Consider the following 27,452-nt stretch of genomic DNA (forward strand, 5'->3'; position numbering starts at 1 on the left):
GGTACAAATTAATGCCGGTTTTTGCATCCCGTCCAGTGCAGATGCGAGCGATCTTATTTGCACAGTGATTCTTCGGTCCCTGTACACTGCCACCGACCGTCATCGCTGCCCAAACCTTACATGAGTTTTTTTTTTTTCAGGTCTCGACATGGTCAGGCTACAAGGCAACACCAAGACAGGGTTCAGACACCAACGTTTTTCAAACCGGAGGGCACGAATGATCACCGCCACCAATCCTCATCATCGTATCGACACTTTTATGCTCAATAAATAGCCTGCGCGAGCTCTGTCTGTGCTCGCTGGTCAAGCTCTAGGACGCAATCCATTACCGTGCGCACACTTTTAGAGTGCAGCTCTTATAGGCACCCGTTCCTGCGTTGAGCGGCGTCGCAGTCGGTGTCGGTGGCGTAACGGAGCGAACGGGTATGTGCCACGAGCAGTGAGCAAGCTCCATAACCGTGTACAGCAGGTGCGAGTGTCGAACGAAAACGAACACTTGAAAATGAGATAGATAGAGAGAGAGAGAGATAGAGGAAGAAGGAAATAGAAAACAGAGAGAAAGAACGCAACAGAAAGAAAAAAAGTAGAGAGAAATAAAGGAATAAAGACATATGTATATGTATATATATATATAGAGAGAGAGAGAGAAAAACCATAGAAAGAAAGATATAGAAAAAAACAGACACGAAGAAGGGATAGAAAGAACAGAGAGCAAAACAGAAAAGGGGTAAAAAGAAAGAGAGAAAGAAAGAGAGATAGAAAAGGACACAGAAAGACATAGAAAGTGAAGAAATATATACAAAGAAACGGACACGAAAAAGAGATAGAAAGAACAGAGAACAAGAGAGAAACAGTCGGTCGGAACTCGTGTGCATGCAGGGCTGGCCGTGCATTGCGGCTGGCTTCGCTTGTCGTAACGAGGCTGTCGGTGTTTCGCTAGGTTCGCGACGCCTGCAAATGCACAGAGTGGTGTGCGTAGCTCTCGAGCTCTGGCAGTTTCTGTGGCAATATGTAAGGAATGTTACATTGCTACAACTGCAGATAGCCAGAACTTTAAACACAGTTGGCGTTGCCCCAACGCGAAGCTGCGCTGCGAATTCGCCCTAGGCAGTATCGTAATCGTCGGTAAATTTTTTAAATTCAATTGCTTTTCTTCTCGAATTAGGCGCTTTTGATGTTTTTAACCCCTGTTCATTTATCTTGATTGCTTTATGCCAGTTATTGCGTTACATAGGAAGCTGCTCGCCTGCATATTATTTTAATTTTTTTTCCTTATTGGGCTAGGACTTGAATTATGAGGCTAAATGCAAGAACACCCGAGTACTTAGATGCGCGTTAACTAACCCCAGGCGGTGGAAATGAATCCCCCGTACCCCGCTGCGGAGGGCCTCATAATCACATCGTGGTTTTGGCACGTAGAACAACAGACGCGTAATATATGCATCAACATTTTCCCGCACCGTGTTAACTCATTCGTTGGCAGCAGCGGCTTTGCAATCGTTCCATCCGAGTAAAGAGGCGTGCAAAATCTCTCAAGCTTACCCGGAAAGGTCCGCACATAACTGACAGCGTCCGTGATGCGACCTTGACCCCGACCCGGTGTCGCTCCGCGGGACGAACGGGTTGTTTCCGCCAGGCGTCCACGTTTCCTCGGCGATAACGTCACGAAATTTCCTCGCTTATACGCCCCATTGGCTTCACGCTTGCGAACTCGACACTCTGGCTATAGGCCACGCTAACTGAGGCTGTTTACCACACGACCCGAAGACGGCGCCATTCATGATGATATGCATACTTTGTCTATTTCTCCTGCGTGAAATGACCGTCGCGGATGCATCGGCTTGCCACTCCGAACAGTGTGTTGTTTCGAACAGTGTCTTGCAAGAAGAAGAGGCGGCGGCTGAGAGATATCTCACGGGGGAGCTGGAGTCTGCCCAGAACAGGATGTGCGCCGACATCGCGACCGCGCTGTGGAACTACGACGCCGAGCCGAGCCAACTCACGGCTCGCAGGCTGGTGAGAGAGATTGAGAGGCACGCTTTGGTGTTTGCCCGCACTGGGCTCGTTGACAGTGCTTGAAATGAGACGCATACGTAGATAAATTTCCGTAGAAGAACAGGAGACAGCGAAGCGTGCGCGATGTTCTTGCGATACGTTCTTGAGTGGCAACGGAGGTCGGTGTTTACGAAATTGCGTTTAAAACTTTTGTGCACACTGCGTTGACGCCATCAGACGTGCCCTCCGCCATGTCTATGTAACACTTTTGTAAAACGTTCCCCGGCGACTCCTTTTCCCGCAAAAATTCGTTGAAAGCGTTCGGCATCGTGATGACAGGCTATAGCTGTACGTACGCGTACTATTTCGTCCTTTAAAATTGGTTGGTGCTGCTCCAAGCTTTACTGTACAGCGCATACCTGTTAAATGCTAACGCCACCGTTTCCTTAGGCATCCTTAGCTTTAATTCGTTGGTGCAATATGTCAAAGAAAGGCGACGAACAAAGAGGGCATGATACTGCGCATGTGTCTCTTTCCACTGTGTGATGTCCTTCTTGCGCATTGTCTTCGAAACCTTAGCTTTGCTGCACTTTTGTGCGCGTCACTGAGTGAGTGAGTGAGTGAGTGAGTGAGTGAGTGAGTGAGTGAGTGAGTGAGTGAGTGAGTGAGTGAGTGAGTGAGTGAGTGAGTGAGTGAGTGAGTGAGTGAGTGAGTGAGTGAGTGAGTGAGTGAGTGAGTGAGTGAGTGAGTGAGTGAGTGAGACGTACTGCGATATAGAGTAGAGCGGAGAACAAATTGGTGAAGAAGTGCGTTTATAACGGAGCTCTGACACGTGGCTTCCGCTACGTAGAAACTACAGAACACTCGTATAGTGGCCATGGCACAGAAGATGGCTGTCTGTAGAATAGTTGTTACAGTAATTATTCAGGGCCATCTAAGTTGTGGCACTATGTTTCTTTCGTGGTTTTCAGGTACCTGACCTCCTTTAACACTGAAAACGATTAGTCGAAAAAAAGAAAAACTTGTCAGTACCCTTTTACCCGTCGTGTGATTATTGGTGACGCTAAGAAACGGTTACTCGTATAACTTGTTGCAGTCAGGCCCGTATCCAGAAATTTTTTTCGGGGGAGAGGTGCACTTGATGAAGGCCTTGGCTGTTTGATAAAAACACCTTTTTTCATTATGTATTAACGGTGACCCCCTCCATCGAAATTCCGGGGGAGGGAGGGTCCAAGCTCCTCTCCTCCCTGGCTACGGGTCTGGCTGCAGCTGTACTGAGAAGCATCGCAATATTGCTGTCCGCATGACCTACTTTTCTTTTTTCTTTATCGGTTTGAACACGAAGATTCGATTCCCTTTCCTTGTTTCTCGAAGGGCGAAACTTTGCAGCACTACTCAACTCACGCTGCCGAAGTCTGGACAAACGTGACTCGCTTCAACTGGACCTCTTTCACAAATTATACGCTTCGACGAGCATTCAGAAAGTTATCTTTCGTGGGTAAGAAGGCTCTAGATGGAGGCAGTCTCGCTAAGGTAAGCGTATTTTGTTTTGCATAACACTGCGATTCCCCTTCTGAAACAGCACCTTTAAACGTTTTCAGGTTTTTTTCATGATTAATATCAAGCAATTTTAATAAGAATAACACCATTTAAAAGATAACACGGTTTAAAAGAGTTGCTCATAATTTCATGATAGCTACCACGGGTAATACTATGCCAACAGAGAGATTCTTACGGCGATTACCTTCAGATTACGAAATTAGGATTACCGAATTACTTATGGCAGATTACAAGGAAGTGCTGTAAGGAACATTTTCACGTGTTAATCTACCCACAAAGACGTTGCAACGTATACAAATCGAGCTAAAATATTCGCATTCGGGAGTTACAGATGTATTCTTGCCGTAAATGTTTGCGACATCCATACTGGTTCGGATATTTGACATTTTGGTTACATTGTGACATTTTGGTGACAGTCACACGTATACAAAAAAGCAATTCCCACATTCATATGTAATTGAAGAGCCACATATCTAGCCACACGCTCTCGTGCATGATTACGCTACTTGAGCAGCTTGCTTCCATGATGGCGAGGCGTGCTTGCTTAGATCTGTCTTTTTCTTGTTGTTTTTTTGCTTCATAGGCGCGCGCAGGGTTCCTCATGGGGGGGGGGGGCGAAGGTTCATCGCAGTGCCCCCCCCCATTAGGTGAAAAGGGGGGGCGGCCGCCCCCCTCTCCCCCATGCGCACGCCTATGATAATCGTCATCTACTTTGCGTACTTTGCTCGCGTTATCACCGCGGTCCCGAACGGCGCGCGCGTTATCAGCGTGACAGAGTATTCGACTCAGGGGTGGGCAAAGATACTGTGAAATTGTATCGCGATACGATACAAGATGCTCGGGCAAGAAGTATTTGAGATACAGATACAAGATACTTCCGGAACAATTGTATCCGACACGATACTTCCCAATTGTATCTTAAGATACTTCGATACATTTGCAAATTTGCTATTATAGATCTATATAATCAAGCAGTAAAGGCCTGGATACAAACGGTTTACTTGTAAATTTCTTAATCACAACCAACTTTGTATAATTTTAACGAAATATTTGTTTGTATCCCAAGATCTTGGTCTTTCTTGCTCATATATTAGTTTCATTCCGAAATAACTTATTGAGATTTGTTTGACTGCTTAACATGACAGCTCTTTAACCGCTGCACTGTTAGTGGTTTTTGCTTGACACTTCTGTAATGGCTCTACTTGGCGAACAGCTAGCAGGTTGCCATCTACTTGCAAGAACCTTATAAAGATGCCTCCGCACGATGGCGCAAATACCGCTGTGCAGTCTTACCTTGTCCGCAAGCGTATTTTTGTTTTTATAATACCGTATTAACCGACAGGCGTGGAGCAGCAACAACGTTGGTAGCGATATTGTTTGTGACGCATCGTGTGAAGACGACGAACTACACAGTCGGCGCTCACAGTAATTTGAGGAGATAAAAGTGCAGTGACTTTTCATATTTTACTTATCTGCTGGCGTAAATTGTTGGGTGGGAACATATTCACTAACGTGCAGTCTATTACCATTTCTTCTACGAGAGAACCTGAGCCGCCAGGAAACGTCTCACATTCTAGCGGCACAAAACGCCCCAGGTTATCACTGCTGGTCACACTATTGCCACTTATGGCTCTGCTTACCTACAGATTTGTAACAATAGGAATATTTTAAGGTGACCTAAACAAAGGAAAACCAATATATTTAAGTCAAATGGCAAGGTGGTTACGCGTACTAAACAATCAAAGTGAATAAGTACAGGGTGTTTCACGTGGCCAGTTTCTCTAACATAATCTCTCCACCGTCTTTCAACAGGTCTGATGTTACCTGATCCTCACCAGCGGCTTTGCCTCTTTGCATTCCCTTTAGGGCTTTCTTTACTTCTCCTGTTAATACTGGTGGGATGTCAGATTCCTCTGCGATATTACTGCTTCTTACGTTATCATCCTGACTGTCTCGGCTGCTGTACAGATCTCTGTAGAACTCTTCCGCTATCTCAACTATTCTATCCATATTGGTTGTGACCTTGCCATCCTTGTCCCTTAACGCATACATCTGATTTTTGCCTATGCACAGTTTTGTCTTCGTAGCTTTAAGGCTTCTTCCGTTCTTTAGAGCATGCTCAATTCTCTCCATATTATACTTTCTTATGTCGGCTACTTTACGCCTATTGATCAACTTCGAAAGCTCCGCCAGCTCTATTTTGTCTGTTGCATTTGAGGCTTTCATAGCTTGACGTTTCTTAATGAGGTTTTTCGTCTCTTGGGATAGCTTACCAGTGTCCTGTCTAACGACTGTACCCCCGACTTCCACTGCACACTCCTTAATGATACTAGTCAGATTATCATTCATTGCGTCAATGCTAAGGTCGGTTTCCTCGGTTAAAGCCGCGTACCTATTCTGAAGTGAAACTCTGAATTCCTGTACTTTCCCTCGCAGAGCTAGTTCATTAATCGGCTTCTTGCGTATCAGTTTCTGCCGTTCCTTCCTCACGTCTAGTTGAATTCTAGATCTTACCATTCTATGGTCACTGCATCGGATCTTGTTAACTACTTCTACATCCTGTATAATGCCCGGGTGGTCGCACATTATGAAGTCTATTTCATTTTTAGTTTCGCCATTAGGACTCCTCCATGTCCACTTACGAGTAGTCCGTTTTCTGTAGAAGGTGTTCAAGATCCGTAAATTATTGCGTTCTGCGAACTCTACTAGTAACTCCCCTCTGGCATTTCTAGAGCCGATGCCATATTCCCCAACTGCATGATCTCCAGCCTGCTTCTTCCCTACTTTTGCATTAAAGTCGCCCATCAGTACAGTATACTGTGTCTTTACCTTACTCATTGCTGATTCTACGTCTTCGTAGAAGCGTTCAACCAGTTGATCATCATGGCTGGATGTAGGCGCATAGGCCTGTATCACCTTCATCCTGTACCTCTTATTAAACTTAATCACGATACATAACACCCTCTCATTAAGGCTATAGTATTCCTCTATATTGCCAGCTATATTTTTATGAATAAGGAACCCCACTCCTAGTTCTCTTCTGTCAGCTAAGCCACGATAGCATAGGACGTGTCCGTTCTTCAGCACTGTATAAGCCTCCTGTGGCCTCCTAACCTCACTGAGCCCTATTACATCCCATTTAACACCCTCTAATTCCTCGAATAGTACAGCTAGACTCGCCTCACTAGATAAAGTTCTAGCGTTATATGTAGCCAAGTTCAGATTCCAATGACGGCCTGTCCGGACCCAGAGATTCTTAGCACCCTCTGCTGCGTCGCAGGTCTGACCGCCGCCTTGGTCAGTTGCTTCGCAGCCGCTGGGGACTGAGGGCCGAGGGTTAATTGGTGTACTCATGTGGGAGGTAGTGGCCAAGTACTACACCAGGGTGGCCAATCCTGCTCTGGTGAGGGAGTGCATTGCTGGCTGTGGTCGCCAGTGAGGCTGCACCCCAGGCCTTTTTACACAATTCCATCATCACGCGGATTTTTTTTTTTTTTTTTTTTTTTTTTTAATCCGGTTGGGAACCCGGTTGGGAAACCCTGTATACGAAGTGTCTCTCGACAGGGAGGATACCAGAATCTTGGAAGAATGCCAACATCATCTTGATCCATAAGAAAGGGGACGTCAAGGACCTGAAAAATTACAGGCCCATCAGCTTACTGTCCGTTGTCTACAAGCTATTCACAAAAGTAATTGCTAACAGAATTAATACGACATTAGAGTTTAATCAACCAAGGGACCAGGCAGGATTTCGTACAGGCTTCTCAACAATAGACCATATTCATACTATCAATCAGGTGATAGAGAAATGCGCGGAATACAACCAACCCCTATACATAGCCTTCATAGATTACGAGAAGGCATTTGATTCGGTGGAGACATCAGCAGTCATGCAAGCACTGCGGAATCAGGGCATCGACGAAGCCTATATAAACATAATGGAAGAAATCTACAGCGCATCCACAGCCACTATAGTCCTTCATAAAGAAAGCGACAGAATCCCAATAAAGAAGGGCGTACGACAGGGAGACACGATCTCTCCAATGCTATTCACCGCGTGTTTACAGGAGGTTTTCAGGGCCCTAGATTGGGAAGAACTAGGGATAAGAGTTAATGGAGAGTATCTCAGTAACCTGCGCTTCGCTGATGACATTGCATTGATGAGTAACGCGGGAGACGAATTACAGCTCATGATTACTGAACTGGATACAGAAAGTAGAAGAGTAGGTCTGAAAATTAATATGCATAAAACTAAAGTAATGTGGAACAATCTTGGCAGAGAACAGCGCTTCGCGATAGGTGGCGAGACGCTGGAAGTTGTAAAGGAGTACGTCTACTTAGGACAGCTAGTAACCGCGGAGCCGAACCATGAGAGTGAAATAACTAGAAGAATAAGGATGGGATGGGGCTCATGCGGCAAGCATTATCAAATCATGAATGGTAGTCTACCACTATCTCTCAAGAGGAAGGTATATAACAGCTGCATCTTACCGGTACTTACCTACGGAGCAGAAACCTGGAGACTTACAAAGAGGGTTCAACTAAAATTGAGGACGACGCAGCGAGCGATGGAAAGGAAAATGATAGGTGTAACCTTAAGAGACAGGAAGAGAGCAGAGTGGGTCAGGGAACAAACGGGGGTTAATGATATCATAGTTGAAATTAAGAAGAAGAAATGGATATGGGCCGGCCACGTAGCACGTCGGCAGGATAACCGGTGGTCATTAAGGGTAACTGACTGGATTCCAAGAGAGGGCAAACGCGTGAGGGGAAGACAGAAAATTAGGTGGGTAGATGAGATTAAGAAGTTTGCAGGTATAACGTGGCAACAGAAAGCACAGGACCGGGTTGATTGGCGGAACATGGGAGAGGCCTTTGCCCTGCAGTGGGCGTAGACAGGCTGATGATGATGATGATGATGATGTTTCACGTAAGTAGAACCAAATATTGAAAAAAAAAAGTGGTTAATGCCGCTGAATGAAGCCAAAGGTATTTGATTTACCGTCATGTGGCGCTCGTTATGGCATGTTTTGTACTAAGCTCAACTGGTTAATTAAATAAGGTCATTCATGCGGCATTTTTAATATCCACTTTAAGGCCAACTGCGCTTCGACACATCATAGAGCGCATTTAAAAACGACCAATCCATTTTTTTTTAGCAGCGTACATTCTGCGTGGTGAATATTTTCGGGCTTTTAAAGAAAGCCCGCGAAATATGAAATAAAACTACGTTCCCAGACAGTTAAAAAACAAGAATAAAGCAGAGAACGTATTTTAGCAGCAGGTTACAAAAGACATATTACAATAAGAATACGGGCGAGAAATATGGCTGAAAGATTGCACTAAGCCGCGCAAAGCTCGATACATAGCGAAGCTGATCGGTCTATATTTATTGCTGTATCTAGGCAGAACTTGACAGTAGCGAGGTTGAACTTGGCTGTAGCGAGGCTTGAACTTGACTTGAACTTGGCTTTAGCGAAGTTGAACTTACTTGGCTTTAGCGAGGTTGAACTTGGCTTGAACTTGGCTGCAACGTTGTTGAACTTTTGCTTTAACTTGGCTTGAACTGTTACTTGAACTTGGCTGTAGCGGGGATGAACTTTGCTGTTACGGCGCATGATACCGATCAGTTTATGGCTAGGACCAGTCTTTGTCTTTCGAGTAGAAGAGCCGGACGGCATCAGGCGCCTTCCATCGTCGTTGGCCTAGGCCTTCCATCGCTTCGGTGTCTTCTCGAAGCCGCCGTTGCCTTTTCCGTTACCTAGTATTCTCTCGTTGTACGTACTCGGGGTCTTCGGCTCGCCGCCGTCGCTTCGCAGCCATTTGTTGGGCTGACTGTTGCTTTCTTCATTTTTTTGTGGACCAGTGGTAAGTAGGGGAATTAACTAGGGGTGTGCGAATATTTGAGTTTCGAATTCGAATCGAATAATACCTAACCGAATAATTCGATTCGACTTTCGGATAGGTACGTAGTATTCGAAGTTTCGAATAATTCGACAGGACGAATATCTAAAACGCGACAAAGGCCAATGGCGCTACTTACCCATTGGGCATTTAAACTCCCATGGGCGTCCACTGGATATCCACCTCGGGATGTCTTGGTCGTCCAGTGGTCATCCGCAAATGGCCGACAGACGTACAGCGGACATCCGCAGGACCAGGCACGTAGCCAGGATTTTTTTTCGGGGGGGGGGGGGGGGGGGCCCAAGGCCTAATTATTCGAAAGAAAGTCTTTTCATGGCAAAAAGAGAAAAAAGTTGCCCGGGAAAATAAAAGGCTGGACGAATTTCGGGGGGGGGGGGGGGCCGGGCCCCCCGGGCCTCCCCCCTTGCCTACGTGCCTGCGCAGGACTGTAAGGCGCATACTAATTGGCAATCCAGCAGGTGTCCTGCGGATGTCCACGGCGGATATGCGGATGTTCAACGAACGCAGGAGCTCTTTTTTATTGTATTTATGTTTTCATTGCCAAGGAGGGGAAAAAATGCCCGTGGCAACCGCAAATCAACCGTACTCGCTTCGTCGCTTGCAACGATCGAGTAAGATTTGTTGCTTCAAAATATGTGTAATTTGTTTTAAAGGGCGTCGCCACCTCCGCGTGACTTAATTTCCACGCCATATCGTCAAATATTAAAGACGATAGTCTTTCTTGGGGAACAATCGCAGATACTTTGGTGTCCGTCTGTCTATCACCCGACCTGCGATACATTAGTGGTGCAGGCTCTTCTCACATTCTGTCTATCATCCGATTCAGCCACCCGGCCAAAGTTTAACTACTTTCTGAATGCGCAGCCATCTTGAACTGGTAGCGGGGTTCACCCTTGTGAACATTCTCGATCAAAAAGCAAATATTATGCATATCTGAGGCGCAACATCAATACGTAAGTATTAGATGGGGCGTTCCTTTAGTAGAAAATATATATATACACGTAATTCTAAAGAACGTAGTGTTTCTGAGGCTGGGCTGAAAATGTTAGTGTTTTTTGTGCTGTGTTGAAAATTCGACGCTGAGCCAGATGCGGCGATTCAACATAGAGGAAGAGGAGGACTCGCGTAGTACGGCCTGCAGAAGATATCGTCTTTCGAAGACATTTGCAGCGAAGCACGCAGATATGCGGCCAATTCTTATAAAAGAAAATACATTTACTTAAAATTTATTTCCCCTAATACTTCCAGAACAAACTTATTAAGCGCTCCATGAGCTTGGATCCTCACAATATATTACAGGGGAGGCGAATTCGCCGCCTTTGTTCCCTTGCTCCGCGCCAATAAAAATGATTTAAAGCATAATGCTAATCCCCGACATTGACTGCAGCTTCCAATAAACACCCATGGTGGCCATACTGGCAGCGTGCGGGTTTTCTCGGTCGTGGCGCGCTTCCTGCGCTGTAAGAAATGACCGAGGAGTTTTTGAAAGCGATATATAGGCTTTCCTGCTGTAATTATAAGTACTTGAAAGGCGTAGTGAATTATGTACATTACATTTTCTGTTGAAGATTAGACCTATTGCGCGCATGATGGCCCTGAAGGACATATCCTTGATTCATAAGTACCGAAAACCAGAAGTTCGCAAATAAAGCCCGAAACAAGTTAAAATCGTACGCGGCTGGCGATATGTCCTGCACGTTATGTCCCGAGGACGTCCGATGGAGAAAAGCAAACGGACTTAAAAATTTAATCCGACATTGGTATCCATCAGATGTCCCCTGGATAACTGTTTAGGACGTGGACGTTCGGATTTTATTCGGATGTCCAAGGGAGCTTCAAAGCCCATTGGGTAGCTAGGTTGGGGTCGCTAAAACTATCGCTAACATCGTTACAATAGGTCTTTCGTTAAAACTTTCAGAGATATCCCGGTACAAAAGCGAGCGCATGTTTATTTTAAAGGCGATTGTGTAATTTCCACACGTAAAAAAACATGGGAAAACTGTCAAACTCTTCACAACTTCGCCTCTGAAGCGAAGACACGGACTTGTCTTGCTAGAGTTCGGTCGCGTATGCAGCAGGTGCCGAAAAACATCCCGACTTCTGCTCGCGAAACCCTCGGTGATTGGATTAACATATTAAAATTTGTTCACGTTGTGCAGTCGTCACTGCCGCACCGCACCACTCGTTCAAAAACTCTCATCGTTCCGGCGCGTAGTTAAAACGCTGCGGTGAACGGGTGCCCGAAGATATTGGGGCCCCGAGTGCCCATGGAGATAAAGCACAATTACGCGACCATAGATGAAGCCCAATTGAAGCCCTATTCCGCGACTATAAGGAAAAAACAAAACTCACACCATCTCCCGCTAAAGGGGACCATGAGGCGATGCGAAGCAGTGTTTCGGCATGTAGAGCCCGCGCTTCAGAGGGGAGTGGTGATGGGGAAAGGGGAGAGGGGAAGCGGGGAGGGGGAGGGGGAGGAGAGGGGGAGGGTAGAGGGGAGGTGGAGAAGGGGAGGGAGAGGGGAAGTGGAGAGGGTTTGTGCATGCGCAGTAAGGGTAGTCACGCCGCGCACCACCACCACCACCGGATTGAACTCCGCTATAAGATGCTTCACATCTAAAAAACTGGCTACCGTATCCCCTTCTTTTAACCGTTAGGAGATTAGGAATGCACCTGCTAACTGACGTGACGTACGTCTCTGCTATCAACATGCCTGCGCAGTGCACGCCCATGAAGGCAGAAGAAAAATACCCTTCCGAACACGCGCGTACTAAAGCTGCCACCAAGCCGTAGCGTCTATGATTTTTCCTTTGTCTTGCTGTAACTGGCGGTACACGTTTCGTGTAAATATACGTAATATTCGATATTCGATTCCATATTCGATATTTTGCGCCACTATTCGGCGCTATTCGATTCGAATTCGATTCGAGATGAAATTTCATTATTCGCACACCCCTAGAATTTACCCAATTTCTGTGGCATATACCCGTTTATGATTACGACAGTTTAAGTAGAGGAATTTACCCAATTTCTGTGGCACATTCCCGTTTATGATGATGATAGTTTTTTTGGTTCGTCGGACAAGGAACGATTGAGAGAACCGGAATTCCGGTCGACGTTTATTGTTTCGCACGGTGGTGCTGTTATGGCAGTATCTTGTATCTTAAGATACACGATACATTGCTGAATGTATCGGAAATACAGATACAGATACTCGTTTTGCGAGACGTATCGCGATACAGATACAAGATAGCCAAAGAGTATCTAAGATAGTATTTAAGATACATATATCTTCAATACTGCCCAGCACTGCTATTCGTGATAGGAAAGTGACAAGGAGCCGGATTTTTAAGGAGGGAAACGTGAGCAAGCCAGATGACGTATATTGTTGTGTGGCAGAAATACTCTCCAAATACTCGAGTTTTTCTTGGAGTGTATCTTGTTGCTGAGTTGTTGTCCGAACTAATTAATGGCAAAAAAAAGTTTTTCGTGCTGATAGAATAAAAACGCGTGTATATCTGTACACCTCACTCTTTTTGTGAATGACTCTTTTCGTGTATGCTGAATTGCCACGTCTGTGACTCCCTTTAAGGAGACACGTGAACTCTCTTTGGTGTCCATTATACTCTCATCGGAGAGTCGTGGGACCCGAAAGGTTGTTAAAAGTGTATCTTTAAAGATATCCATACAAGTGGCAATTCAGGACTCACAAGAAAGAGTCAAAGGGCTCTATTTTTTTTTCTGACATAGTATGGTCACGTAGCCGTGACGGTAGTTCGGAAGACACGAGACTGGAAGGCTCGTAAAAGAAAAGAATACGTTTATTAGGCTGACTTGCGCCGACTAAAAGAAACTGTACCACATACAACTCTGCTGCGGCGGCAGCAAGCAACGTGCACGAATATCGTGGACGAACAGGAAAGCCCGCTGTAGTCGCCAGCGCTCAATTTAAGACGGCATAGAACGTTCGAGATACACCCCCCCAAAACAGCCATTCGGCACCTATCGCGAAGTCAATGCGTGGGACGGCGATCATTCCAGATAAAGCGCGGCACGTCTCGTATCACTAACTTAGATGATAAAGGTACGGGCCGTCGGTTATCGGCATGCACAAAGCAAACAGTAAAATGCTTCGCGGCAGTATAATAACGTTTATGCAGCACAGCAGTTGTCTGCAAATTGCACTCGAGTAAGTGGTTCTTCCATTAATAGCACACCTTGAGGGCAGTTGCTACCATGCATGAGTACACTGTGAAAACTGAAAGCAGCAGCGAATGTGTAAGGGTGCACGTCTTCATACCCTGTAATGCCAACAATCAAAACGCAAGTCTACGAGGGAGAGATACAACAGGAAGAAAAATGAGCCAATCATACGTGATGTTTGCCGACGCATTTTCAAGCTTGGTAACACCTCAAAAAAATGTGTTGTACGATAATCAGAGACGACGTGCCTATATCCTGATTATTTTTTTTTACATCCGTTCAAGTACCTTCGATTAGAGGCCTTGCTTTCGAGCATTCGGTCCAACGTCACCTTGTGCCAGTACAAGGGTGCCTGGAAAGATGGCGACGATGGTTGTCACCTGACGTTCTCAGGTATATATACACGCGTTCTCAGCAAACGCTACTTTTAACACTTCCCAGTGATTTGCACACACTTGTGTACGCAGCTTGTTTTTGCTAGTTGATGTCGACTAGTGGCTACGAAAGAGCGAGATACGATGAGCTTCGGATGATTTGAATCTCCGGCGTAATCAGTGTGGCATTATTTAATTTCATTTTGCTGTCAACACGCTAAAGGCCGGTGGTTCGCTCTAACTTTGCTAAACAGACAGCGCTGTTTTGTGGTAGTTACCTTTGGAACTGACTACCTATGCTCATTAAAAGTTGACTCAATATAACATTTGACGTACAATTAAATAAACATTTATTTCAACATCTGTGCTAATATTTTATAGTGTCACCTTTCTGGTTTTTATTATTTCGTTCTTGTTTCTTTGTTTCATTCTCATTTCTCATTCTCATTTTTTATGGTAATTGCGTTATTTACTGGCTTTCTTTTGTGTTGTGTGGATTGCTTTATGCCTTGTAAACGTAGAATCCACGTACATTTGTTTAATGTGTATTATAGATTTGCTTTCTGTATTGTTACAATTCACGCCTTTAAAACACGCTTCCTCTTTTATCGCTTTTCGATTTCGAGTTTCTAATAAGCTTTTCTTTTGCTCGCCATTTGTCTGCCCTGCATTCAATCAATACAATATCGCTAGGAGGTCCCCCTGACAGTGCTTACTTCGGGGCCTCCTTCTGTACCACTTATGTACCATGTCACTTGTATTCTCAGGATGTTACAATAAACTTCAAATTTTAAGCTAAAAAAAAGGCGCTGCAATGTTCGACGAGCCACGTCACAAATGTATTGTTTGTTTGCCGGAAATGAATACAACCGAGAGCAAAATTTTACTATATTTATAGCCTGAGATTTGATTCTCTTTATGCTAAAACAAAGCATGAATGACTTTAGGATAAATAGATGTTTAATTACAATTGAATTAAGATTAAATAAAAACGCACCAATCAAGGTAATACGACATTATTTTAAAAGCGGAGCTGTTTAAAGCGGCCGTTAATACGTCAGCTGTGAACAGAAAATGATAATCACCATGAACTAACACGTACCCTATCTCTTCGTCCTCTTCTTCATCCTCTGCTTGTCTCCCAGAGCACGGGCGCCAATTTCTTCTCCGCGGGATACCATAACTTTCACGGTCGAGACAACGAATAAAGAGAGAGAGAGAAAGAAATAAAGAGGGAGAGCCATAAATAAAGATAGGGAAAGAGTGACATTCTAGGGGAAAAGATTTCTTCGCGAGGCGAGATTCGATCCCGCGTACCCATGATCCGAAGGCAAGCGTCATAACCATTCGGCTATTCAAGCACGCTAGCAGAGCATAGCATAGCCTTGTATGATACAAGGCTATGCAAGGGGGTGGAAAGGAAAGTGAGGGTGAGAAGAAGAGACGTGAGCATGAGGAGGAGCGGAAGGAAAAAGAGAGAGAGTAAGGCGTAATATAGAACAGGGGTCTCTAACATATGGCCCGCAAATGACTTTCATCATCCCATATTTAACAAAAAATTATTATGTATGTTCATGAGTTACATAGGCATGACTGGTCTTAACTCTTTCGTGGCCGCGCCTACAGAATCTGGGTCACCAGTGACCCGAACGTGCCGAGCGAGAATTCAATAATACGGGCGCTCCGAGCAACTAACTGCATCATCTAGCACATTCTATAAGCACTATTGGATCGTTTCCTGCGTAGTTAGTTTTTTTTTCCTGAGCGCCAGCGATTTTTAACAACGACTCAAAGAAAGCGGTTCGCTTTGTTCGTTCGCGAAAACGGCAGATGATCTGGAAGCGAGACCCTCTCGGAAATGTTGTTCCTTGTACGATTCTGTTGCGTCTGAAAGCAATTTTTCTGCTGTCTCTATCAGAAGTGATACTGAGGATGATGTCAAATCGTGGAAATATAGTTCGGATGATAAAAACCATTTAACTAGGCCGGATCGTAGCCAGCAGACCTTAAAGTCAGGAGGGGGGGAGGCCCGGCATCCTCTCCGGTTTTTAAGATGGGGCCCGGTCCCCCCTTCGGCAGGTCAGGTCTAGCTCCACTTGATAAGTGCTGGAGCTTATCTTTTTACCAGTAGTAATTTGTGCGGCGAAATTATAACTCCCCAATTTTCCGAATAATGATTTAATCGCGATTATTCGGTTCACGTGGCGTCAGCAAAACACACACGCAAAAAAAAGAACACGTATTTTCGTAGAGCTGAATGCAGTTACCCGAGACACTGCGCACCACGGGTTACCACCCTGTTCGAATAAGCTCCTTGGCGCAGCATACTGTTTCACGAGGCACCTGAGCGGGGAGTTATCATCATCATCATCAGCCTGTCTACGCCCACTGCAGGGCAAAGGCCTCTCCCATGTTCCGCCAATCAACCCGGTCCTGTGCTTTCTGCTGCCACGTTATACCTACAAACTTCTTAATCTCATCTACCCACCTAATTTTCTGTCTCCCCCTGACGCGTTTGCCATCTCTTGGAATCCAGTCAGTTACCCTTAATGACCACCGGTTATCCTGTCGACGTGTTTACGTGCCCGGCCCATATCCATTTCTTCTTCTTGATTTCAACTATGTTGTCCTTAACCCCCGTTTGTTCCCTGACCCACTCTGCTCTCTTCCTGTCTCTTAAGGTTACACCTATCATTTTCCTTTCCATCACTCGCTGCGTCGTCCTCAATTTAAGTTGAACCCTTTTTGTAAGTCTCCAGGTTTCTGCTCCGTAGGTAAGTACCGGTAAGATGCAGCTGTTATATATCTTCCTCTTGAGGGATAGTGGTAGATTACCAGTCATGATTTGATAATGCTTGCCGAATGAGCCCCATCCCATCCTTATTCTTCTAGTTATTTCACTCCCATGGTTCGGCTCCGCGGTTACTACCTGTCCTAAGTAGACGTACTCCTTTACAACTTCCAGTGTCCCGCCACCTATCGCAAAGCGCTGTTCTCTGCCAAGATTGTTCCACATTACTTTAGTTTTATGCATATTAATTTTCAGACCTACTCTTCTACTTTCCGTATCCAGTTCAGTAATCATGAGCTGTAATTCGTCTCCCGCGTTACTCATCAATGCAATGTCATCAGCGAATCGCAGGTTATTGAGATACTCTCCATTAACTCTTATCCCTAATTCTTCCCAATCTAGGGCCCTGAAAACCTCCTGTAAACACGCGGTGAATAACATTAGAGAGATCGTGTCTCCCTGCCGTACGCCCTTCTTTATTGGGATTCTCTCGCTTTCTTTATGGAGGACTATAGTGGCCGTGGAGCCGCTGTAGATTTCTTCCATTATGTTTATATAGGCTTCGTCGATGCCCTGATTCCGCAGTGCCTGCATGACTGCTAATGTCTCCACCGAGTCAAATGCCTTCTCGTAATCTATGAAGGCTATGTATAGGGGTTGGTTGTATTCCGCGCATTTCTCTATCACCTGATTGATAGTGTGAATATGGTCTATTGTTGAGAAGCCTGTAGACCATATTCACACTATCAATATTCACCATATTCACACTAGCGGGGAGTTATACCTCATCGTGAATCAGTGAAGGTTAACCTTGCTCTCAGTAGGTTACCAGTCAATTTTCATTCTTTCAGTTGTGCATTAGGAGCCTGGTATGCCAAAGACACATGCATTTTGCCTACTTTTTATGCAAGTTGGTGTCAAAGAAATATAGCGTTGTGTTCTGAATGCAGTGAGTCAACTAATGTATGTTCTGCGTTGCAGCTAGAGTTATCTGCTTTCAGCTCGTATATATTTAAGGTATGAGGCCAAGTGTCGGAAAATTTTTTTAAAAAGCGATAAGAACTAGAGACTATTAGTCTACATTTTAAATCGCACCTTTTTAGCACATGTGAGCATTATAAAGCAAGTCCTTTTGTTTGTTAATTTTCCATAATTGAAAATTTCATTAAAAATGTGCCTTACGCAGGCACTCCTTACTCAAATTCCTATCAATAAAAACCTAATTTCAATAAAAAAACTCAATAAAAACCTTCGTTCAGTGAAATCAACCAAAACAAATGAGATCAGATGAATATTAAATGCATAGTGATTAAATAACCAAAAACTTTTGCACTAAAACTAGGGGCACCTTCGTATAACAAGCAGCCATATTAAATCTTGAGGGACGATTTCGCTTATTAATGTTCATTGCACACCTACTAATGGGACAGCGAAGTGTGCTACGTTTCAATGAAAAATCTTTTTTAGCAAAAAAGTTATGACTTCCCGTACGGAAGAATTCCAGAAATATAAGTTCTCAGAAAATCAACAAATAGAGAGAGAGAGATAAAAGCGAAGGAAAGGCAGGGAGGTTAACCAGGTTGCACCCGGTTCGCTACCCTACACGAGGGGAGGAGGAAGGGGAGAAAAAAGAATAGAGAGAGCAAGGAGGAAAGAGAGAACAAGTAACACGCGCACACACATCAGTGTTCACCACACACACAGAGACAGTCACAACAGAGAAATATGACATCGGTTCCTCTGCGGTTATCTAAAAGTATACGCGTTAAAAAAGGCTTGCGAGGACTGGCTCCAAGGAATCCAGAACTTGTAGAGCACATTGAGCTGATGGAGTGGTCAATCCGTTGAGGAGAGTGCGCATCGTGGTCATGAGAGACCTCAACACAGCGAGGACTTGTAGGTTTTTGTCGTGGCAATCATCTGTGGACGATGGTGTACATTGCGGGCCATTCTGCATTGGCTCTTTATGAGCGCGCAGTGGTGGCAGTGAGGGCCACGCGACATCCGCCGCCGCTTTTAAAGCCTCTGCGTCTTTCCGGCTCTCCGATTGTGATGCAGTGGGCGGTGGTGGTGGTGGCGGCAGTGGTGGTAGCTGTCGCTTCAGAGAAGTCTGACAGCCTGTCGCAGTAGGAGGTCGCGTTGTCCGTCCAGATTGGGCAGCAGTAGTCTTAGACCTTCTTCGCCGACGCGAGCGTCGCTGTCTATTTCTCACCACATCAGCAGCCTCCTTGTGCGTTGAGCCGTCCCGTACCATCTGTTTCATGACGCTCCATTCCTTTTTCACCAATGGACAGTCTCTTGATGAGGCTTCGTGTGGTCCATGGCAGTTGGTACACTTCAGGGCAGTTGCTCGGCAGGATTCCGCATTGTGTGGCTCTGCACAGCGGGGGCAAACCGCCACGTTCCTGCAAACTCCGCTTACATGGCCCATTTTTTTGACATTTACGGCACTGGAGTGGTCTTGGTGTAAACGGACAGACCACGTGACGAAAGTGTCCCACCTTCTCGTGGGATGGCAATATGTCTCCTTTGAAGACAATCTTTACGCAACGCGAGTTGCCCAGCCGTGACACTTGGACGATGTTGCTATGGTCACTAACTTCCTTGATGAGCATTGGAAGGTCGCCACAAGGAATGGAGATGTCGACATCGTATATGACACCTACCACCATGTCCTTGTTAAGTGGAAGGTGAGCTCGAACCTTGATACCGTCGAAGTCTGTGACCCTGGTCAGAGCAAGCAGAGATGCCTGGTGTAAAACGTCGATGGCGTCGATGGTCGATGGTCGATGGTGTAAAGCGTCGATGGGATCAACAAATATGATTTAAAACAGGTGCAGCGCTTACACAAGGTGATCAGGAGGGCTAAAATCTTCGATATTTGTAGCTAGTTCCATCCTGGATTATGCTCTCGTCTACCTTTGCTCGAGCGGCACCTCGCCATTTTTTTTCTATAGCTCGCTCTGCAGCACCAGTGCTGTGACGGGATGCTTTCGCGATGCGGTGCCAATCATTTGTGAGGCAAGCTTTTGCAGTGTAGAGGCCACGCTCGATATGCCAACTTGCTTCAAAATATCAAATGCGCTTCTGTTGCCATTATTGAAGTGACACATAGTGTCATACAAAGGAAACTTGATTATTGACAGGCGCATACGTGCCCTTGAGCTTAAAGAATTCATGTACGACGTTGCGCGTCCACCTGGTGAGAAGTTTAACTAATATTACCGCGAGTCTTATATTTCATGAGTTGAAGCTTCACCCACAAAGACTGTAGGCAACGCCCTGCGCAGGCCTCGCCGTGATGTGTAGGAAGCCTCGCGATTGTTTTGGAACAATCTGTTAAGATTGCGCGCCGCACGAGAATGGTCCAGCTTTGTCGAGAGATAACGCCGCCAACAGCGATATCGCTGGAAAGTTCGATAGCGCCTGTATAAAAGCCGACGCGCTTGACTGCTTGTCAGTTGATCGACGGTCGACGCTCTGTCCGCCGCTCTCAGCGTATTGCTGTAGTTTGACTTTCAGTTTGACTATTCCACAACAGAAAGGGAATGCCTTGCCATCATCTGGGCTGCGTGAAAGTTTCACCCCTACCTCTATGACAGGTCCTTCAAAGTTGTCAGTGACCATCACGCCTTATGTTGGCTAGCTAACTTGAAGGACCCTTCAGGTCGTCTCGCACGATGGAGTCTGTGGCTTCAAGAATACGACATTACCGTCGTGTACAAGTCCGGACGAAAACACTCTGACGCCGACTGCCTCTCTCGTGCCCCCGTCGACGCGCCGCCGCAAGACGACGACGATGACTGCTTCCTCGGAACTATAAGTGCCGACGACTTAGCCGAAAGGCAGCGAGCCGACGCGGAACTGGGGGGCCTTATGGAGTACCTGGAGTGCAAGACCGCCGTTGTTCCGAAGGTATTCAAGCGAGGACTGCCGTCGTTTTTCTTAGGGAACGGCGTTCTCCTGAAAAAGAACTTCTCGCCACTTCGAACGGGCTACCCTCTTGTCGTGCCCTCATCATTGCGACCATTGCCCTCATCCTCCAGGCCCTACACGACGACCCGACGGCTGGACACCTCGGTGTTTCCCGCACGCTCGCCAGAATACAGGAAAAAATACTACTGGCCACGCCTTGCTGCTGACGTCGCCCACTACGTCAAGACTTGCCGAGATTGCCAGCGACGGAAGACACCGCCGACTAAGCCAGCGGGACTTCTGCAGCCAATCGAACCACCTCACCGGCCGTTCCAGCAAATCGGGATGGACCTACTGGGGCCGTTCCCGACGTCGACTTCCGGCCACAAGTGGATCGTCGTAGCGACTGACTACCTCACCCGCTACGCCGAGACAAATGCCTTGCGTAAAGGCAGTGCCGCCGAGGTAGCGAAGTCCTTCGTGGAGAACATCGTCTTGCGTCATGGCGCCCCAGAGGTCCTTATCACAGATAGAGGTACCGCCTTTACTGCGGACCTAACTCAGGCGATCTTGAAGTACAGCGAGACGAGCCACCGCCGCACCACCACCTACCACCCGCAGACCAATGGCGTCACCGAGCGTCTAAATAAGACCATCGCCGACATGCTCGCCATGTACGTCGACGCTGAGCACAAGACGTGGGACGCCGTCCTTCCGTACGTGACCTTCGCTTACAACACGGCCCTCCAAGAAACGACGCAGATGACGCCATACAAGTTGGTCTACGGAAGGAGCCCGGCGACGACGCTCGACGCCATGCTACCCAGCGTCACCGATGAATAAAATGTCGACGCCGCCGCTTACACATTGCGTGCCGAAGAAGCTCGACAGCTGGCCCGCCTGCGCATCAAGACCCAGCAGCACACCGACAGCCGTCGCTACAATCTTCGACGACGCTTCGTCGAGTACCAGCCCGGCGACAGTGTCTGGGTCTGGACGCCAATACGACGACGAGCACTGAGCGAGAAGCTTGTTCGACGATACTTCGGACCGTACAGGGTACTTCGACGTCTCGGCGCACTCGAATACGAGGTTGTCCCCGACGGCATCACGAACTCTCAGAGGCGCCGAGCTCGACCCGACGTCGTACATGTGGCGCGCCTTAAACCGTACTATGCTCGTCAGCGCACCTGGGGACTCTAATGTTTGCTTTCTTTATTAGTTTTCTTAAGTATTGCATGTATTCATGTTCTGTTTTTAAGCATCGGGACGATGCTTTTTCAGAGGGGGGCATTGCCGCGAGTCTTATATTTCATGAGTTGAAGCTTTACCCACAAAGACTGTGGGCAACGCGCTGCGCAGGCCTCGCCGTGATGTCTAGGAAGCTTCGCGATTGTTTTGGAACAATCTCTTAAGATTGCGCGCCGCACGAGAATGTTCCAGCTTTGTCGAGAGATAACGCCGCCAACAGCGATATCGCTGGAAAGTTCGATAGCGCCTGTATAAAAGCCGACGCGCTTGACTGCTTGTCAGTTGATCGACGGTCGACGCTCTGTCCGCCGCTCTCAGCGTATTGCTGTAGTTTGACTTTCAGTTTCCCGGCCACAAGTTCGGCCAAATGAACAGTTTCATCTCGGACGTGCTGACTGCTGTCTTCGTCGACGTCACGACCACGTGACAATATGATAAAAAAATTGTGTTGACAATGCTATTAGAGCAATATTACATGTTCGCACTTGATATATGATTGTTAAATAACCAACAAAATATACATATCAAGCTAATCTTATGATGCACACAAAACTGGAACTTTCAGTTTTGGTTTCGTAGATGACGGGTGGTCTAACATTTTTGCTTGTGTCTTTCGAAAGAAAGTGCGTAAACAGAAACTTTATGCAGCAAAATAATGGGCGATAAATTGTACATCTAACATAACCATAAACCAAAAAATGACGTTTTGAAAAAACATTCGCTTTTTCCACTTGGCCTCATACCTTAATCCTTTACATCCCGAGTTATTTTTAAAAATTGTATCCAAAATGCCATTTTTTTAGTGCTTGATTGCATCGGCACATTGAATACATGCCGGAAATACGCTAGGAATAATACATTTATTTGTGTAACCTTCATAAGCGTTTGTTCAGTTCTAGAGACAGTTGGCTGCTTCACTACAGTGTGATCGTCACACACACAAACACACACACACGCGCGCACACGCACGCACGCACATACGGGGTGTCCCAACTAACTTGTGCCAAGGGCTAAAAAATACAATATTAGAGGCAGCCGAGTGAAATCAGCAGAATATTGCTGACAGCCACCTTGCGCACAACAGAAATTGTTTTGTTTTGTAATTAATGAATTTGTTAATTAGAATTATTTAACTAAATTGCTAAATATTGACTTTAGGCAAGAAATTGGATTTTCAAAGTTAGAGAGCGTCTTCACAAACCCCCATTGCATTATTTGCAATAAAGAAAGTCTCACGTGTACAATTTTCCAACCTGGGCGGGCCCTCCCTTGATTGAAGGGAGACATTAAGCCCTGGTAGTCAGGTGTTGATCAGTGCGTTACGCTTTCTGGCACATCGATTTTTTGCTCCGATTGAAATGTCTTCAGGATGCTGGCTCTATTATATCTTCTATTCGTAGTGTCTCAAAAGTATATGGTGAAGATTTGGCGACATCATCTTCAGTCAGTAGAGAGTAATGTCCAGCTCAAGAAGGGTACCCGGCTATGTTTTCAGAGTAGTGTTGCGCAATGAACCGATATGCGTCACAAGAAAACCGGGCGTTTTAAGCATCCTTTTCACTTTGTAGCTTGATGTTGATATATAATATTCTGTATCTATCATATTACTCATAATAAAATAATAATTACTAAAGCATAGAAAATGCGCCTTATTTTCCCACGGTCACGAAAGAGTTAAGCATATATTTTCATGAGGCACCCCCTGTGGTCACCTTGCGTTGATACATAACCGTGAAACGAAAGTCAGAATCGGCGTCCAGATTAGAGTAATTTTGGACATCGGTATCGACACGTTGCAATCCTGGCGTCCAGTACCTTTCAGAAATGACCGATTTGTGAGATATGGGAAATGCATTTCAAAAGGCATTATCTGAAATTTTGTACTAACTATCCCCTCCCCCCCCCCTTCCCTGTCTTGGCCCTTGCAGGAGTAAATTCTTGTGACTGCGGCCCGCTAGCTGAGGTGTGTGTGAGACCCCTGGCATAGAAAGAAAGAGAAAATGGAGTGAATCAAAGAGAGAGAAATAAATAAAGAGCGAGAGAAAGAGATAAAAGAAAGAGGATGCGAGAAATACTGAGTAAGAACAAATTCAGAACAAATTGCCAAGCTTTCAGTGAAACTGAAAAATCAAATTCAGACAGATAAGCAGCGTTATTTTGGGGAATCCTTGCCAAATTACTTGACCTCGTGTCCCGAGAAATTTTGGAGGAGCATTTCGCCCGCGTCGAAAGAGTGTGACGTCTTTAATGTCGGTGGTATTCTCACGCACAATAATGCTCGAATTGCAAATGCTCTCAACGATCACTTCAAATCGGTTTTTTCTTGTGACAACTCTGTATTACCGATCTTTGAAACTGTTTCGCCGCGAATGCCCGATATTGTTGTTAGTGAACAGGGCATATTGAACATGCTTGTGGACCTTAATATCAGAAAGTCCTCTGGACCGGACAATATCCCTAATGCGTTCTTAAAGAGATACGCTGAGTGGATGTCGAAATGCCTCCATGTTCTTTTTACAAAATCGCTGCGTGAGGGCTAGGTTCCAGACGATTGGAAAACAGCTAGAGTCAAGCCTATCCATAAATCAGGCAACAAGCAGAGTGTCAAAAACTATCGCCCCGTATCGTTAACTTCAACCGTTTGTAAGCTTCTGGAACACATTATCCACAATAGTATTTCATATTTCCTGGACGAACATAATATCTTAAACCAACATCAGCATGGATTCAGGAAGGGATTTTCAACAACGACACAATTGGTATCAGCAATACACGACTTCGCTACTTCAATTAATAATGGAAAACAAACAGATGCAATTTTTATGGATTTTGCCAAAGCTTTTGACAAGGTTTCGCACAATAAATTAGTATACAAATTAGAAGAAATTCTCGGGAATGATGAACTTATTAAATCGATATCGGCCTACTTAAAAACAGAGAACAATTTGTAGTTTTTAACAATCATTCCTCTCACAGGGTTTCCGTTGACTCTGGCGTCCCCCAAGGGGTCAGTTTTGGGTCCCCTTCTATTTATTTTATATATTAACGACATAATAAACGATATCCCTGTAAATATTAGGCTCTACGCGGATGATTGCGTTATTTACTCTGAAATAGAATCCTCAAAGGACCAAGTTTTTTTAAACGAGTCGTTTAACAAGGTTGTTTCCTGGTGCGAGGCTTGGCAAATGTCAATCAATTTTGAAAAAACAGTGTACATGTCCATTTCTCATAAGAAAAACAAATTAAATTTTCAATACTTTGCAAACAATGCCATTCTTTCAGAGGTTCAATCCTACAAGTATCTAGGGTTATGGATAACAAACGACATTGACAAAGTAACTTCCAAGGCTAATCAGAAACTGTTCTTTTTACGAAGGACTTTGAAACTCTCCCCTCCATCTGTCCGAGTTCTTGCTTACAAATCGATAGTCCTCCCCATACTTGATTATGCTGCGATGATCTGGGATCCATTCACTCAAATTAACATTCATAAAGTCGAAAAAATACAAAGAAGAGCCGTTCGCTTCATATATAACAGTTACGGACGAACCTCGGTAAATGAACTGTTAGTCAGAGCTAACTTACCTCCACTTTCAGAAAGAAACCGAATATCCCGATTAAAATAATTAATGGGCATTACAAGATAGATATTGGAAAAATTATTTCATTTTGTTCAGGTTACGCCACTAGACAACGCCATGATCGTACAATAACTCCCTTCCGTACCCGCAATAACTATTTAAATATTCTTTTTTCCCCAGAACTGTGCAGGATTGGAATAGTTTAAATAATCTTCAAGTCACAACACAATCTTTCACATCCTTTGCCGCTAGTCTGGAAAAACAGAGAAAATAATTTTACTTGTGTGATATCTTTGTTTTCTTTTCTTCAAATGAGAGTGATGTGCCATCGGTAATATTTTGTTACGTTTGTTCACGTTGTAAAATTCAAGTGATAGTTATTTGTTTCCTTCATGTTATATGGTTGCCTACTATGTGAAATGTGATAAGCTGTTCCATCTGTTTGCCTGGTGTTATATGCCGATATTTACGTCTTTTGTACCCACCTGCTAAAATCCCTCCAGGGGATTGCAGTACCAATAAAAAAAAGAAAAAATAAAGAGAAGAAAGAGAAATAAAGATAGAAAGGTCGAGAAAGAGAAAGAAGTAGATGGAGAGAGAGAGCAAGTAATAGAAATACACAGAGACAAAAAAGACATGCACAAAAAAGCAGAGAAAAGAGAGAAAAAATTTCACAGCATATCCACGGGTGAATGATGAAGAGCTTGGGCGAAGCTCCTGAAGCAATCATGGTTACACCGTGAAATCTTCAGTGGTTTCGCCCAGCAGTAATCAAAGTGATAGCCCAGTACATCATCAAAGACGTGACAATCACTTTATATATTTATACAAGAAATTTTATTAATCGTAAGTTGTAGCTAGACGTGGCTTCCATTCCCCCTTCATTATAACGGCTTTATGGTCGGTGAAGTGATGGATTGGTGATGGGTCGTAGTGGGATGTTTGCAAAGACGAAGTAGTGGGCAGTTTGCAAAGGTGGCTTCCGTTCCCCCTTCATTATAACGGCTTTATGGTCGGTGAAGTAATGGATCGGTGATTGATCGTAGTGGGATGTTTGCAAAGACGAAGTAGTGGGCAGTTTGCAAAGAATCGGTGATGGGTCGTAGTGGGATGTTTGTAAAGACGAAGTAGTGGGCAGTTTGCAAAGGTGGTTACGCCGGACAACGGAGACGTGACAAGGTTAGACTAAGAGGAGCTTCGCCCCTAAAAATAAAAAATAAAGGAAACATAATTTGCAAAACTTAGCAAAACAGCAACACCCAGGACTACCTAGGGGCCCATAACCTCCGCTGTCTCTTTAGCGTTGTGGCTCCCGTGCAAGCTGCACTAATTAATTTGAAATACCAGCACCACAGGTAAGTCAATACAAGATTCGCTTGAAAATGTGAAACCTATGCAGTTCCCTGCGCCAGGTCGGGAAGCTACATCTGTGCGAAGCGTGCGTGAGCGACACTGCACTAAAACTGTCAAATGCAACTTGCAAAGCCGCTACATTGCCGCAAACCAAAAGAGCTAGCGTGCTCCACTATCAACAACAAACGCACCGCTTGATACCTTTGCGCCACCTTCCAACACCCACGGCAGAGAACGCCGTACGCATTGCGGCAGGATACAGCTGCTGCGCGCAAAAAACTGAAACTCTAGAAAAAGACTTCTGGAAAGTTCGCAAGCTAATGCAGTCAGATCTAAAGCCTGTACTACACTGTTCCTGGGGTGCTATACTGGACATTGTGAAATTCCGCCATGTTGGTAAATTCCGCCATTAGTCAATTCTGATTGGTCCAGAGGGCTGCTGCGGCCTCTCTGGTAGGCTTAAAATGCCGCCATTACGAAATTTGACAATATGGTGGAATT

At 45.3% G+C, this 27,452-nt stretch overlaps 1 protein-coding gene across 1 annotated transcript in view; it reads left to right on the plus strand.

Annotated features, from left to right (window-relative positions):
• The first annotated feature begins 1,670 nt into the window (after positions 1-1,670).
• Positions 1,671-27,452, plus strand: part of LOC119394383 (angiotensin-converting enzyme-like) — a 100,599-nt gene continuing 74,817 nt past the window's right edge. Inside the window, exons 1-3 of the mRNA XM_037661680.2 lie at positions 1,671-2,016; positions 3,370-3,528; positions 13,968-14,076. Of these exons, the coding sequence (XP_037517608.2) occupies positions 1,780-2,016; positions 3,370-3,528; positions 13,968-14,076 (505 nt within the window). The 5' untranslated portion in view covers positions 1,671-1,779. The remainder of the gene's footprint in view (positions 2,017-3,369; positions 3,529-13,967; positions 14,077-27,452) is intronic.

Source organism: Rhipicephalus sanguineus, chromosome 5 (genome assembly GCF_013339695.2).
Source record: "Rhipicephalus sanguineus isolate Rsan-2018 chromosome 5, BIME_Rsan_1.4, whole genome shotgun sequence".
In the NCBI taxonomy this organism is placed as follows: Eukaryota; Metazoa; Arthropoda; class Arachnida; order Ixodida; family Ixodidae; genus Rhipicephalus; species Rhipicephalus sanguineus.